Source organism: Oncorhynchus keta, chromosome 34, assembly GCF_023373465.1.
Source record: "Oncorhynchus keta strain PuntledgeMale-10-30-2019 chromosome 34, Oket_V2, whole genome shotgun sequence".
Taxonomy (NCBI): Eukaryota; Metazoa; Chordata; class Actinopteri; order Salmoniformes; family Salmonidae; genus Oncorhynchus; species Oncorhynchus keta.
The window spans coordinates 52315287-52330319 of NC_068454.1; the positions used below are offsets into that span (position 1 = coordinate 52315287).

Consider the following 15033-nt stretch of genomic DNA (forward strand, 5'->3'; position numbering starts at 1 on the left):
ACACAAAAGGGTTCTTCAGCTGTCCACGTAGAACCCTCTGTGGAAAGGGTTCTACCTGGAACCAAAAAGGGTTCTTCAAAGGGTTCTCCTATGAGGTCAGCCGAATAAACCTTTAAGGTTCTAGATAACACCTTTTTTTTAAAGAGTGTACTGTAAAATGTATTGCTGAGGATAAAGTTGGATATTGAAAACATTGTTCATTACATTTCTATTTGTTTCCATAGTCAGCAATTAAAGTTAATCTGCAACATATTCTTACATTTTAAACAGATCAAGCAATGGCAAAAATAAATCTAAATCACAATTTTTCGCACATCGGCATACAGTAATTGTTTCATAATTCACCCACAGACATTACATGCATAGAAAGACTGGGACACAGAGTATATAAAGGCCAATTGTATTATTTGATTAATGATTAATAAGCATGGTTTGATGGGGTAGAGCCTCATCAAGGTCCTCTGAGCACAGAAGGCGATCTGGAGCGTAGTGGCTCTCTTGAAGAGTCGTGTGATGAGTCAGATCTGTAGTGAAGAGAATCAGCACATTACATCTGTATCAATTTTGTATTTTAAAAGAAAAGGACATTCTTGAAGAAACTTTGGACTCAGCTGCCTATAGGTACAGTGCCTTGCGAATGTATTCAGCCCCCTTGAACTTTGCGACCTTTTGCCACATTTCAGGCTTCAAACATAAAGATATAAAACTGTATTTTTTGTGTGAAGAATCAACAACAAGTGGGACATAATCATGAAGTGGAACGACATTTATTGGATATTTCAAACTTTTTTAACAAATCAAAAACTGAAAAATTGGCCGTGCAAAATTATTCAGCCCCCTTAAGTTAATACTTTGTAGCGCCACCTTTTGCTGCGATTACAGCTGTAAGTCGCTTGGGGTATGTTTCTATCAGTTTTGCACATCAAGAGACTGATTTTTTTCCCATTCCTCCTTGCAAAACAGCTCGAGCTCAGTGAGGTTGGATGGAGAGCATTTGTGAACAGCAGTTTTCAGTTCTTTCCACAGATTCTTGATTGGATTCAGGTCTGGACTTTGACTAGATTTTGCTTTATGTTTTGGATCATTGTCTTGTTGGAAGACAAATCTCCGTCCCAGTCTCAGGTCTTTTGCAGACTCCATCAGGTGTTCTTCCAGAATGGTCCTGTATTTGGCTCCATCCATCTTCCCATCAATTTTAACCATCTTCCCTGTCCCTGCTGAAGAAAAGCTGGCCCAAACCATGATGCTGCCACCACCATGTTTGACAGTGGGGATGGTGTGTTCAGCTGTGTTGCTTTTACGCCAAACATAACGTTTTGCATTGTTGCCAAAAAGTTCAATTTTGGTTTCATCTGACCAGAGCACCTTATTCCACATGTTTGGTGTGTCTCCCAGGTGGCTTGTGGCAAACTTTAAACAACACTTTTTATGGATATCTTTAAGAAATGGCTTTCTTCTTGCCACTCTTCCATAAAGGCCAGATTTGTGCAATATACGACTGATTGTTGTCCTATGGACAGAGTCTCCCACCTCAGCTGTAGATCTCTGCAGTTCATCCAGAGTGATCATGGGCCTCTTGACTGCATCTCTGATCAGTCTTCTCCTTGTATGAGCTGAAAGTTTAGAGGGACGGCCAGGTCTTGGTAGATTTGCAGTGGTCTGATACTCCTTCCATTTCAATATTATCGCTTGCACAGTGCTCCTTGGGATGTTTAAAGCTTGGTAAATCTTTTTGTATCAAAATCCGGCTTTAAACTTCTTCACAACAGTATCCCGGACCTGCCTGGTGTGTTCCTTGTTCTTCATGATGCTCTCTGCACTTTTAACGGACCTCTGAGACTATCACAGTGCAGGTGCATTTATACGGAGACTTGATTACACACAGATGGATTGTATTTATCATCATTAGTCATTTAGGTCAACATTGGATCATTCAGAGATCCTCACTGAACTTCTGGAGAGAGTTTGCTGCACTGAAAGTAAAGGGGCTGAATAATTTGATATAAACTCAGCACAAAAATAAATGTGGACCCTGTCTTTCAAAGATAATTCGTAAAAATCCAAATAACTTCACAGATCTTCATTGTAAAGTGTTTAAACACTGTTTCCCATGCTTGTTCGATGAACCATAAACAATTAATGAACATGCACCAGTGGAACGGTCGTTAAGACACTAACAGCTTATGCAATTAAAGTCACAGTTATGAAAACTTAGGACACTGAAGAGGCCTTTCTACTGACTCTGAAAAACACCAAAAGAAAGATGCCCAGGGTCCCTGCTCATCTGCGTGAACATGCCTTAGGCATGCTGTAAGGAGGCATGAGGACTACAGATGTGGCCAAATAAATTGCAATGTCCGTATAGTGAGACGCCTAAGACAGCGCTACAGGGAGACAGGACGGACAGTTGATCGTCCTCGCTGTGGCAGACCATGTGTAACAACACCTGCACAGGATTGGTACATCCAAACATCACACCTGTGGGACAGGTAAAGGATGGCAACAACAACTGCCCGAGTTACACTAGGAATGCACAATCCCTCCATCAGTACTCAGACTGTCCGCAATAGACTGAGAGAGGCTGGACTGAGGGTTTGTAGGCCTGTTGTAAGGCAGGTCCTCACCAGACATCACCGGCAACAACGTCGCCTATGGGCAAAAACCCACCGTCGCTGGACCAGACAGGACTGGCAAAAAGTGCTCTTCACTGACGAGTCGCGTTTTTGTTTTTGATGGTCAGATTCATTTTTATTGTCAAAGGAATGAGCGTTACACCGTGCGTTTACTCTGGAGCAGGATCGATATGGAGGTGGAGGGTCCGTCGTGGTCTGGGGCGGTGTGTCACAGCATCATCGGATTGAGCCTGTTGTCATTGCAGGCAATCTCAACGCTGTGCGTTACAGGGAAGACATCTTCCTCCCTCATGTGGTAACCTTTCTGTAGGCTCATCATGACATGACCCTCCAGCATGACAATTCCACCAGCCATACTGTTAATTCTGTGAGTGATTTCCTGCAAGACAGGAATGTCAGTGTTCTGCCATGGCCAGCGAAGAGCCCGGATCTCAATCCCATTGAGCATGTCTGGGACCAAGAGGGTGAGGGCTAGGGCCATTCCCACTAGAAATGTCTGGGAACTTGCAGGTGCCTTGGTGGAAGAGTGGGGTAACATCTCATAGCAAGAACTGACAAATCTGGTGCAGTCCATGAGGAGGAGATGCACTGCAGTACTTAATGCAGCTGGTGGCTTCACCAGATTCTGACTGTTACTTTTGATTTTGACCCCCCCCCCCATTTGTTCAGGGACACATTATTTCATTTCTGTTAGTCACATGTCTGTGGAACTTGTTCAGTTTATGTCTCAGTTTTTGAATCTTGTTATGTTCATACAAGTATTTACACATGTTAAGTTTGCTGAAAATAAACGCAGTTGACAGTGAGAGGACGTTTCTTTTTTTGCCGAGTTAACATAAATATCCTAAATATCCTAAATATAGTTTCGGCTTTGTGAACAAGGAAAGACAGAGTTTGCTCTCTGAAAGGTTTCTTCAGTCGTTGCCCGTATATTGGTCTCAAAACACTGGCTGGCCACCCAATCTTTCTATTTCCCACACTCTATCTAGACAAGTCTCTCAGTCATATTGTTTGGCTACTTTTCACTCTCATATGCATCACAAATGCCATTGTAACATTTATATCAACCAAAACCTGTCGCAGTAGTACAAATATTAGACCGTGATTGCATTGTTTGATGAAAATGTTTTATTAAGAGAGTGAACGGTGAAACTTCTTGCCACCACACCCATTCTCCATTACTCTTTAGTGTATTTCGGAGGTCAGAGATTCCATTGCAGAGTAGTATGCAGCCCTGCTTGAGTTACAAAGTAAAGGTGACTTGAGAATAGAAATGACACATAGCACTGCCAAAGTACCAGATATTGGTACTGCTTTGTTTAGTGTTGGCAACTATATGCGTATTGGGGTATACTGTCCAGCTAGACGCCAGTGAAGCTATGGCATTTGCTCTGGGCTCATTCAACCAAAAATCTAATGAGGAGTATCTCTACAAAGTTCTGAGCACACACTAAGCGCACACCTTTTGGTTGTATTGTTATATAAATTCTCTATAAGGTTCTGCTGTTTGTGTTTTCCATTGGTCATGTTGTAATGATAATGGTTGTCAGGGATCGCTGTAACCTACTGTATGTTGTTGTTAATTGTATGATTGTTAATGAACCAGTGAACTTGTTCTTGCCATTACAGATCATGATTGGAAAGGAATTCATCTTGAATGCACGGATCAGACTAACCAATTGCAAAAAGGGAGAGGTGCAGAAAGATAGTCCCTCTGGCAATGGCAATAAAGCAATGGTGAAAACAAAGGTAAAGTGTTTATCACTGCAAAGATTATTCAATTATAATGACACCATACTAACACAGTAATAGCCTATAGGACAACATAAATAACAATAGGTAACACTTGGCACCCAGCATCATAACACGTTATGACACGGTCATAACCATGTCATAACAGCTGACATACCTTGTCCTAAACTGTCATAATATGGTCAAAACACTGTCAGGACACATATATTGAAATCTGTTGTGACATATATTGCGTTGTTTCATGGCTGATTATGACACCTACAGAAGAGTGTTAAAACCCACAAAACCTGCCACGGTAGTTATTTTATGGCTGCTTATGACACCTACATAAAGGTTTCAAAACTCATTAAACCTACCACATAAGACAAAACATGCCATTTACATTTGACATTTGAGTCATTTAGCAGACGCTCTGATCCAGAGCGACTTCCATTACACCATAGACTACTTTTCAACATGATGTTTATGTTATGTAACATTTACTGAAATTGACCATATTCAATTATTTTTGTAATTGCGCACAAATTGATGTCAGACATGCACCGACCCCAATGCTCTGTTGCTGATGACTGGGATGACTGCAGGAGAAAATTTCAGAAGCAGGACAAGACCTCCTTTTTTTTTGACTGATGACTGACATAACGGCATGTATGTGATAGGCCTATATGATTATGATGGTCATAATGCTTCTTGACAGTATCATAAAGTGCATTTTCTTAGTCCAAGTAAAGTGGCACAGGATGGTCATAATGCTTCATGACAGTTTCATAAAGTGTATTTTCTACAAGTTATTTAAAATATGAGGGAAAAAAAACATGACTTTAAACAATTCATTACAACAACAACGGACTTAAGAAACACATTTTCAAATGAAAGGAAACTTCTTGACGGGGAAAAAAGACATTTGATTAAATGTGGGTTTTCACACTCTTATGTAGGTGTCATCTCCAAACATAAAATAACGCAATATATGTCACAACAGGTGTAAATATATGGGTTATGACAGTGTTATGACCATAATATGACAGGTTATGACAAGTTATGTCCGCTGTTATGTCATATTATGACAGGGTTATGACTGTCATAACGTGTTATGAAGCTGGGTGTCAAGAAAAGTGTTAGTATGAAAGAATTATGTTTTGTGCAGTTGAACACTCTGTTATTCTTTCTAAGAAAACCTATTTATTCTGTTTCAAATGTTGGGGTGCCGCTTTGTAGTGTTGCTATACAAGAGCAAAATGGTGTTGACCCAGAATGTTTGCAAACCAATGTAAAATGAGTCCCTGAAGCATCAAAATGTCTAGTCATTCTCTGGTGACTGGTCTGAATTTGATTGTAGCCCAGCTAAACTAATATTATTGTGTAAATGTCATTAAATGCCATAGTTTGGGTCTTGGGACTACAAATTATTTAATGTTCTAGATTATTGAAAACAAATCTCTGTGAATACATTTGGTTACGCTTTTTTTTGTGTCAAAGGGTAATTTTGTGAGAGGGGCGCCCAGGCCTGAAAGGAACCCCTGGCACCATTTTGCTTTGACCTTTAGTGTTCAGTGATTGCAGATCTGTAAAACCCAGAAAGGTGTAAGCAATAAGGCGTTGTCTCCCCGAATCTTGTTATATTACCATATTGCTTGCGCCTATCCCGTTTTAATAGATGTGCAAACGCCAAAGAGGTTAGGACATTGGAGGTGGTGACAAAATAGTGTTCGGACCGGTCCAAAGAGACACAGCTCCCACCGGAGGATGCTGTGTCCTGACATTCCGTCGTCGCATACATCATTCATCAGAGGCACTTTGGGTGCAGCCATGGCGGCGCCCTTTGCACTTTTCGATGACGAGTGGCACGATTTTAAGGAATTTGAGCCGGTCTCAGAGCAGGGGACTCGGATGGACCGAGTAAACTTGGTTGCCGAGCAGTTGACAGGCGTTCTGAGGGTCCTTCCAGAGCTCAACAACAGCCTTTCGGGCGAAATTGGCAGCTTCAAGTCCATGGAAGATCTAGTGACTGATTTCGACGAGAAATTGGCAGTGTGTTTCCGAAATGTCAACACCCAAACGGAGAACATTGCCCCTGTAAACATTATCGCCGAGGACACAACGTTGAGGAACGACGAGTGAGTATGCGAAGTGACTCCGGGCCAAAGTTAGTTTGTAACAACACCGTTCCTCTCTTGCAACACAGTATCAAATGTCAATGTCGCGCCCTGCACAATAAATAGCGTCCAACTCATAAATGCTGTCACGAGTATTGATGGTTGATGCAAGCTGCCGGCATTCAACATTGTATCAGATAAGCTTATATCATATTTACACCTATTCGAGAATATTGCTATAGGTTTACAGTTCACTTCACTGGAAGTTTACGTTTATAATTATGCTTTTCCCCCCATGCATTATTGTTGCTCTGCACGTACTGTCAGTTGCGCTGATGACTTGTCAATAAGCAATGTTATCAATGGTCATGTGACTGCTCCATCCCACTAGATTTTAGAGCTCACATAATCTCAGGTTGACATGTCAGTGCATGGTTTCCCAAATGTGCCTAAAAACGACATCCCATTAAACTCTAGATTAGAATGTTGACCCAAATACCCTTCCCTGGAGTTCAGAATAAATCGGACAATTCACATTTATCCCCTCCTAAAAGATGAAAGATTTGGCTCATGTCTTGGGTAGAGATAGTTGATCCCACTAATCTGTTTGTGGTTAATAAATAGTTAGCCCAATACTATGCTGTTTATAAATGATAGATTAGTTATTAATGTCTCGCCCTTCCCCTTTTCACTATTCATAATACCGTTTTAAAGCGGTGCATTATCAACAGCCCAAACATATCGCACAGCTGGCCGATTAGTTCTCGTTACATCTTACTGCTTCCAAGTGCAGTGTCAATATGGCAAATATAACCACTGTTGGCCATTATTAGAAGTTAGCTATCACTTATCTACATGAGCTTTTTGTCCTAGAGGTGGTTGTGTTCACTTTTATGTGTCTCTCATCTCATTTCCCCCACAGGATCTGGGATGCTCTTGCAGATAATTATGGTAATGTCATGGCAGTGGATTGGAAAGAGTCTAGAACACGCTCCCTCCATCTCCCCAATCTAATCCTCAAAGACGAACCAGTGAGTCAAGTTCTTGCTTCATAGAGGGCTCTTTCTTTGCCCCTTTCCTTTCATCCCCAGTCTCTGTCTCACTCTCTTTCTCCCTCTATCCCTATTCCCTACCACTCCCCCTCTTCCTGCCCCTACCGTCCTGTCCAATTTATCGCTCCAATCTAAAATTCAGAATTCATTGTGCCAGGATTTAGTTTTGATTAAATCCCCTCCCCCTGACCTGTCAGAGGGTGGATGATGTAACACTGGAGCTGTCCGACGATGAGCTGAGGGAACAGATGGACATGCACACCATCATCGTCTCCTGCCTCAATGACGAACCCCTCTTCACCGCAGAACAGGTAGGGCTACCCACCAATTTACCAACCTACCAATCCACAGCTCTGCCTGGAATAGCCCAAGACTGACCTGCACTTTATCAAAGATAGAATACAGTGTAGCAGAGCTGGGTATGGGGCTTATGCCTGTTGCTTGAATGTGCTTCACATAGACAGATGACAGGTGAACTGAGCCGGTGTTTGTGTGTTAACCAGAGTTGGGGTCTATTCGATTGACATTTACAGTCAATTCAGGAATACAATTTAATTCCAAGGATTGGAATTGTACTACATGTCCAATGCAACAGACAGGAATAGAAATGGAACTGATCCCAAATGTGTGGTGTTACCGTGTGTATTGTAGGTTATGGAGGAGATAGAGGAGATGATGCAGGACTCTCCTGACTTGGGGGCAGAGCAGAACCACCCCTCTCAGTCAGACCTCTCCATGCTCTCTCTGGACATCCAGCGCCCCAGAACAAACCACAGCTATGAAGAGCGTGAGTATATCTCTGTCAGTTAGGTGAGTGTGTGTGTGTGTGTGTGTGTGTGTGTGTGTGTGTGTGTGAGTAAATGGTGTGAGGGAGGGGGAGGTTGAAAGTGTGTTTGCATTGTTATGCTACATTTCTGTGTGGTCTGTCTGTCTGTCTGTCTGTCTGTCTGTCTGTCTGTCTGTCTGTCTGTCTGTCTGTCTGTCTGTCTGTCTGTCTGTCTGTCTGTCTGTCTGTCTGTCTGTCTGTCTGTCTGTCTGTCTGTCTGTCTGTGCAGGAGAGATGACCCTGTGTGGAGCAGAACTGAATGAGCGGCTGGAGGAGGTGGAGATGGCCATCAGACATTACAGTGAAGAGCTGATTCAACACCTGGCCCTCAGGGATGAGCTGGACTTTGAAAAAGAGGTGAAGAACAGCTTCATCTCTATCCTGATAGATGTGCAAAACAGACAGAAGGAACACAGGGAACTACGGAAGAAAAAAAAAAACCTCAAGAGTGGTGCCGGGGCCCCGCAGGGCCGACCAGAGAGGACACAAGCACTAGGATCAGTGAGTGACACCATCCATGCTGTGCGTGCACACACACAAACACACACACACAATTCCTGCTGATCCACTGTTTAATGGCATTGCTTAGTAACCTTTTAATGTATTCAAACCTTATACAACTTATTTCTTGCTTGTACAGATGTCCCCCTGTATTACTATCTTGATACCTTATTACTTCACTCTTTTTACAAACTCATTTACTGGTTTATTGTTTTGGGGATATTGACCTTTTAAACCTTGGACATGGTTCCTTTGATTTTCATCTGCTTGTTTCCTGTTTGTGTGCCTCTTACTTCCCATATCTCTACTTCACTTCCTTCCTCTCTAGCGCTTTAGCATGGTGGGGCTCTCCTCTGCCATTCAAAATGGCTTCCGGCAAACTTTTGGGAGTGGTGGGAGTGAAAGACAGGTGCCTATATTTCTCTCTTTCTCTCTGTCTGTTGCCTTCTTTATTGGTGCTGTGTGTGTGTGTTTTTGTTGGTCAACTAAATGGTAATTGTACATGAAGTACAATAGGTGGAATTAAAGTATTTGTGTGGTAGTGGTAGAACGTTTTACTTTACTATTAAAAGCAAAGCAGTTGCATATAGTCAAAGTTTATTGTAGTAAAATAATTATTTTTGATTAACTACTATATCAACCATATTAATTTGGATTATGGGGCAGTTAGATCACAAAAATGTCTCAACTACAGTTGTTGCGTGTGAAAACTAAAAGAAGAAAGACAAAGAACAAAGCAATCTTTTGTTAGAAGCTGGGAATAAAAAGCAGGATCAAGTGGACAACACTCTTAGGAAAGCAAAGAAACTCGGAATCAATCACGCTATGGGTTTCAGATAAATAGATTTGTAAAATGTTCAGTGTGAAGGAAGTTTGATTTTCGGTGAATGATGTAATGATTAGAAAGTTGTAAGCTATTATTTTTGGAGAGAAATATCTAGTGGTGACAACTCTTTAAAAGTATTTGTGTGGTAGTTGATGAACTACAGTGCCTTTAGAACGTATTCACACCCCTTGACTTTTTCCATATTTTGTTGTGTTACAGCCTGAATTTCACATGGATTAAATTGAGATTTTGTGTCACTGGTCTACACACAATACCAGTTACTCCACAATACTAACATAAATGACAGAGTGAAAAGAAGGAAGCCTGTACAGAATACAAATATTCCAAAACATGAATGTTTGCAAATAAGGAACTAAAGTAAACCTGCAAAAAATGTGGCAAAGAAATTAACTTTATGTCCTTAGTACACAGAGTTATGTTTGGGGCAAATCCAACACAACACATGGTGATGCATCATGTTATGGGTATGCTTGTCATCAGCAAGGACTAGGGAGTTTTTTAAGATAAAAAGAAACGGAACAGAGCTAAGCACAGGCAAAATCTCAGAGGACTACCTGGTTCAGTCTGCTTTCCTACAGACACTGGGAGACAAATTCACATTTCAGCAGGACAAGGCCAAATCTACACTGGAGGTGCTTGCCAAGACGACATTGAATGTTCTTGAGTGGCCTAATTATAATTGTGATTGAAATATTTTTGAAAACCTATGGCAAGACTTGAAAATTGCTGTCTAGCAATGATCAACAACCAACTTGACGGAGCTTGAAGAATTTAAAAAATAATAATGTGCAACTATTGTACAGTCCAGGTGTGCAGAGCTCTTAGAGACTTACTTAGATAGACTTGCAGCTGTAATCTCTGCCATAGGGGATTCTAACATGTATTGACTCAGGGGTGTGAATACTTATTTATGTAAATGAGCTATGTCTGTATTTCATTTAACATTGTTTTACTAACATTTCCAGAAACATGTTTTCACTTTGTTGTTATGGGGTATTGTGTGTAGAATTCAGAATCCATTTTGAATTGAGGCTGTAACACAACATAATGTGGACTGAGTCAAGGGGTATGAATAGCACTGTATATAACTGCCCCTGAACAGGCAGTTAACCCACTGTTCCTAGGTCGTCATTGAAAATAAGAATTTGTTCTTAACTGACTTGCCTAGTTAAATAAAGGTCAAATAAAATAGGGCTGACCCTTAATATGGAGTTGGTCCCCCCTTTGCTGCTTTAACAGCCTCTTACACTTCTGAGAAGGCTTAGGGCTGGGTGATATGGCCTAAAACTCATATCTCGATTTTCTCAGCTTATGGGAGATTCACAATATATACAGTTGAAGGCGGAAGTTTACATACATCTTTGCCAAATACATTTAAACTCAGTCCTAGTAACAATTCCCTTTAAACTAATCCTAGTAACAATTCCCTGTTTTAGGTCAGTTGACTGGAACAAATTGCAAAAATTGTTGAAGTTGGAGTCTTTTATCTCCCTCACCAACTTTAAACATCTGCTATCTGAGCATCTAACCGATCGCTGCAGCTGTACATAGTCCATCGGGAAATAGCCCACCCAATTTACCTACCTCATCCCCATACTGTTTTTATTTATATACATTTCTGCTCTTTTGCACACCAGTATCTCTACCTGCACATGACCATCTGATCATTTATCACTCCAGTGTTAATCTGCTAAAATTGTAATTATTCGCCTACCTCCTCATGCCTTTTGCACACAATGTATATAGACTCCTTTAAAAAAAAAAAAAAAAATCTACTGTGCTATTGTCTTGTTTATTGTTCACTCCATGTGTAACTCTGTGTTGCTGTCTGTTCACACTGCTATGCTTTATCTTGGCCAGGTCGCAGTTGTAAATGACAACTTGTTCTCAACTAGCCTACCTGGTTAAATAAAGGTGAAATAAAAAAAATAAAAAAAATATATATATATTTTTTTAAACAGGCAACTCAGTGTGTGTAAACTTCTGACCCACTGGAATTGTGATATGGTGAATTATAAATTAAATAATCTGTCTGTAAACAATTTTTGGACAAATTACTTGTGTCATGCACAAAGTAGATGTCCTAACCGACTTGCCAAAACTATAGTTTGTTAACAAGAAATTTGTGGAGTGGTTGAAAAACGAGTTTTAATGACTCCAACCTAAGTGTATGTAAACTTCCGACTTCAACTGTATATATAGATTTTTAAAAATGTTTTCTCTAAATAAGCTTTGTTGTACAATTTAAAGAAAAAATACACTGCATTTAAAACAGTCAGCAATAATCTAATGAATTCAGAGCTTGTGAAATTATACCTAGGCTAAATATATGCATTCAACAGCCATAAGACCAGACCCACTAATAATTTAATTATTTTATCAAAATACTTGTACCTGCTTTTTTTTGTAATAATTACTGATCTGGCTTTCAGGTCTGTCTATAAACATTATATTTTTGTTACAAATTTACCAGAACCATGCATAATGCACATCAACTAATAATGTATCAGGCATAGAAAATGAACACCGGTCTCATAAACAATCTCTCAAGCACAAGCACACATGCTAGTAAGTAGCCAGTTAATGTTTATTTTTTAAGTATAGCCAACTTGGATATAGGTATAATTTCACAAGCTCTGAATTCAGCTAACAAAGCAAAACAGTTGCATTTTACCGAACACATTCTTCTGTCCATCTCCAACTGTTTGAACAGATGTTCAAATGTTCGTGCTTCTACACCTGCATTGCTTGCTGTTTGGGGTTTTAGGCTGGGTTTCTGTACAGCACTTTGAGATATCAGCTGATGTACGAAGGGCTATATAAATCAATTTTATTTGATTTTATTTGATTAGTTGTTGAAATAAAGTGGCCTACCTTATTTCTCAGAATGAGAATGAGTTGCCAATTCCTTATATAATTGTTTTATTGCACATTTATAAAACACAGCCTAAACAGCTAGTATAACTATCTTTATTCAACAAAAATGCTGCCAACCATACATTGTACCTTAATGCGTGCACTACAAACTGATCATTCATTTTCCAGAATGAATGTTCATTGGGACATCCGTTTTAATAGTGTCCATGTGTTTCGGTGTCCATATGATCAATTCTGTTGGACCAAACCTCAAATGCAAATAGCAAATTGAAACCGTTTGTCAGAGAGGAAGAAGTGATCTCTCATCTTTTTTTTGTGAGTTGTAGGGGGAGGGTCTTGGGAGAAAGAGGCGTAGTGCGTTTCTATGTGCTTATTTTGAGCCTAAGCTTGTTGCCTGCCTTCCCGCCTTTCGAACAACGACACCCGTTGTTATGGTGAAGACATGAGCATCTTGTCATTATATACAGATCTCTGGTGTAAATGGGAAGGTGCACAGCACAGAAGGAGCGAACGAGATGAGACCAAAAAGACAACATGAGAACAAGCAGACATAAATGCGCATAAAAACGGAAAAAAATACAAAAACCTTGATTCTGCGATACAGGCATTTGGAATATTGTTCAAAAACATTCATTCAAATTAATTCTATATATCGCCCAGCCCTACTTTCCACTAGATGTTGGAACATTGCTGCAGGGACTTGCTTCCATTCAGCCACAAGAGCATTAGTGAGGTCGGGCGCTGATTTTGGGCGGTTAGGCCTGGCTCGCAGTCTGCATTCCAATTCATCCCAAAGGTGTTTAATGGGCTAGAGGTCAGGGCTCCATGCAGGCCAGTAAAGCTATTCCAAACCGTTCTTAACCGACCGTTTCTGTATGGACCTTGGTTTGTGCATAGGGCATTGTCATGCTGAAACAGGGAATTGCCATCCCCCAATTGTTGCCACAAAGTTGGAAGCACATAATCATCTTGAATGGTATTGTATGCTGTAGCGTTAAGATTTCCCTTCACTTGAATTAAGGGGCCATTAAAAACAGCCCCAATGTTGACACAATGTTTCAAGTTCCTTGCAGACAGGTCATGCATAGACAATGGGATTTAGATTATATTTATTTTCTACCTGAAGGTTGCAATGTTCAAAATGTTTGGCTTTATGTAGAGATTATTTTTACATATTGGCAATGAAAATAAAAGTTACTTTTAGATTTGTATCATTTTAATTTACATATAATTTAGATTTACCACATAACATTGATTTTGAGATATGAAGGCTTTATTATATATTACATTAAACTGTTCCATGAAAATGTGCATATGAAAATCATAACTGACATGCAGATCAGTAGAAATGGTATGATAACTTGGCACTCCAAATGGAAAAGGTTGCCATCCGCTGGTTTAGCCTATTACCTGCAAATTTAGGAGCTTAACAGCCGAGGCAAATCTGCGAAAGCCAGCAGCAGCGGGCAGCGGGAGGAGGAAGGTCGGGAGCAGGTGTTTTTTTTCTGGTTAGGCTATATTGATCTCTGGCTCTCTCTTTAGTAATTTATGTGTCTTCATTTTTAATCGCAGTCCTTAAAGCATCAGACAAGCTCAGTAGCCTACATATAGGTGATTTTATTCAAACATAGGACGTGGAAAAATACAAGTACATTTTAATTGACCAATCAGAAGACTCTTGGTCAACTAAGATGTGTTTTATTCAGAGACAGCCCTACACTGTATGTAGAATAGATGTGTTTGTAGACCTACTGATAGCTAGCTTTAAGTCTAGCTAATAAATTAACTCTTTATTGCTAAAAGTACATTTCCTGAAGTAAATGTGGTTTGTTTGCTAACTTGTTTTAAAGTATGTATGGTTTTGAAATATGTTATAGTAGTGGTAGTGCCTGCAGTATTAATGGTGGTGACTGGTTATAGTTGAAAAAGTAGGTCGTTGAAAAGCTAAGATAGTCTGAAAATATGAAAGTTGGTTTGGAGTATCTAGCTTGAACGGTTCAAGAGTTACAATTATTGTTGATGGGTATTATATGCTAATTTATGCTTATTTAAGTTTTTCAAATTTATAGTGCAGACCAAAGCTCGTGCGAACCAGAGCACACCCAGGGCCAGAGCTGTACCAGAGCTAGTGCAGACAAGAGCAGTAGTTGTGGTCAGTAGTTGTGTGGTTGTGGTCAGTGTCTAAACTACAGTTGTTGCATGTGAAAACTGAAAGAAGTGCAATGAGAAGCAGGGTTGACAGGTCTAGCTTAAATTTCTAGCCCAATGACCCCTCAAAACCCACCCAAAAGGCCTGAAAACTAGCCCATTTTTTTTTTAAATCAGGCAAGAGAGGAGTTGCCATACATAGACAAACTATTTTTCCATAACGTTATCGAGACAAGAAGGAATATCATACTTACTTGTAAAATCCAGGTTTCCTCAAAATAATAATTATTGCAAGCTATGA

At 40.1% G+C, this 15033-nt stretch overlaps 1 protein-coding gene across 32 annotated transcripts in view; it reads left to right on the plus strand.

The window, feature by feature from the left end:
• Positions 1 to 5933: 5933 nt before the first annotated feature.
• The window catches only part of LOC118367260 (fasciculation and elongation protein zeta-2-like), a 31495-nt gene continuing 22395 nt past the window's right edge, over positions 5934 to 15033 (plus strand). For 11 of the 32 annotated variants that reach the window (XM_052494042.1, XM_052494041.1, XM_052494036.1 and 8 more), the window contains exons 1-6: positions 5935 to 6502; positions 7404 to 7512; positions 7731 to 7844; positions 8185 to 8320; positions 8589 to 8881; positions 9189 to 9269. In XM_052494042.1, coding sequence (XP_052350002.1) covers positions 6132 to 6502; positions 7404 to 7512; positions 7731 to 7844; positions 8185 to 8320; positions 8589 to 8881; positions 9189 to 9269 — 1104 coding nt within the window. In that variant the 5' untranslated portion in view covers positions 5935 to 6131. Of the gene's footprint in view, positions 6503 to 7403; positions 7513 to 7730; positions 7845 to 8184; positions 8321 to 8588; positions 8882 to 9188; positions 9270 to 15033 lie in introns of all 32 variants that reach the window. The other 21 variants (XM_052494045.1, XM_052494044.1, XM_052494050.1 and 18 more) reach the window with 6 other exon arrangements.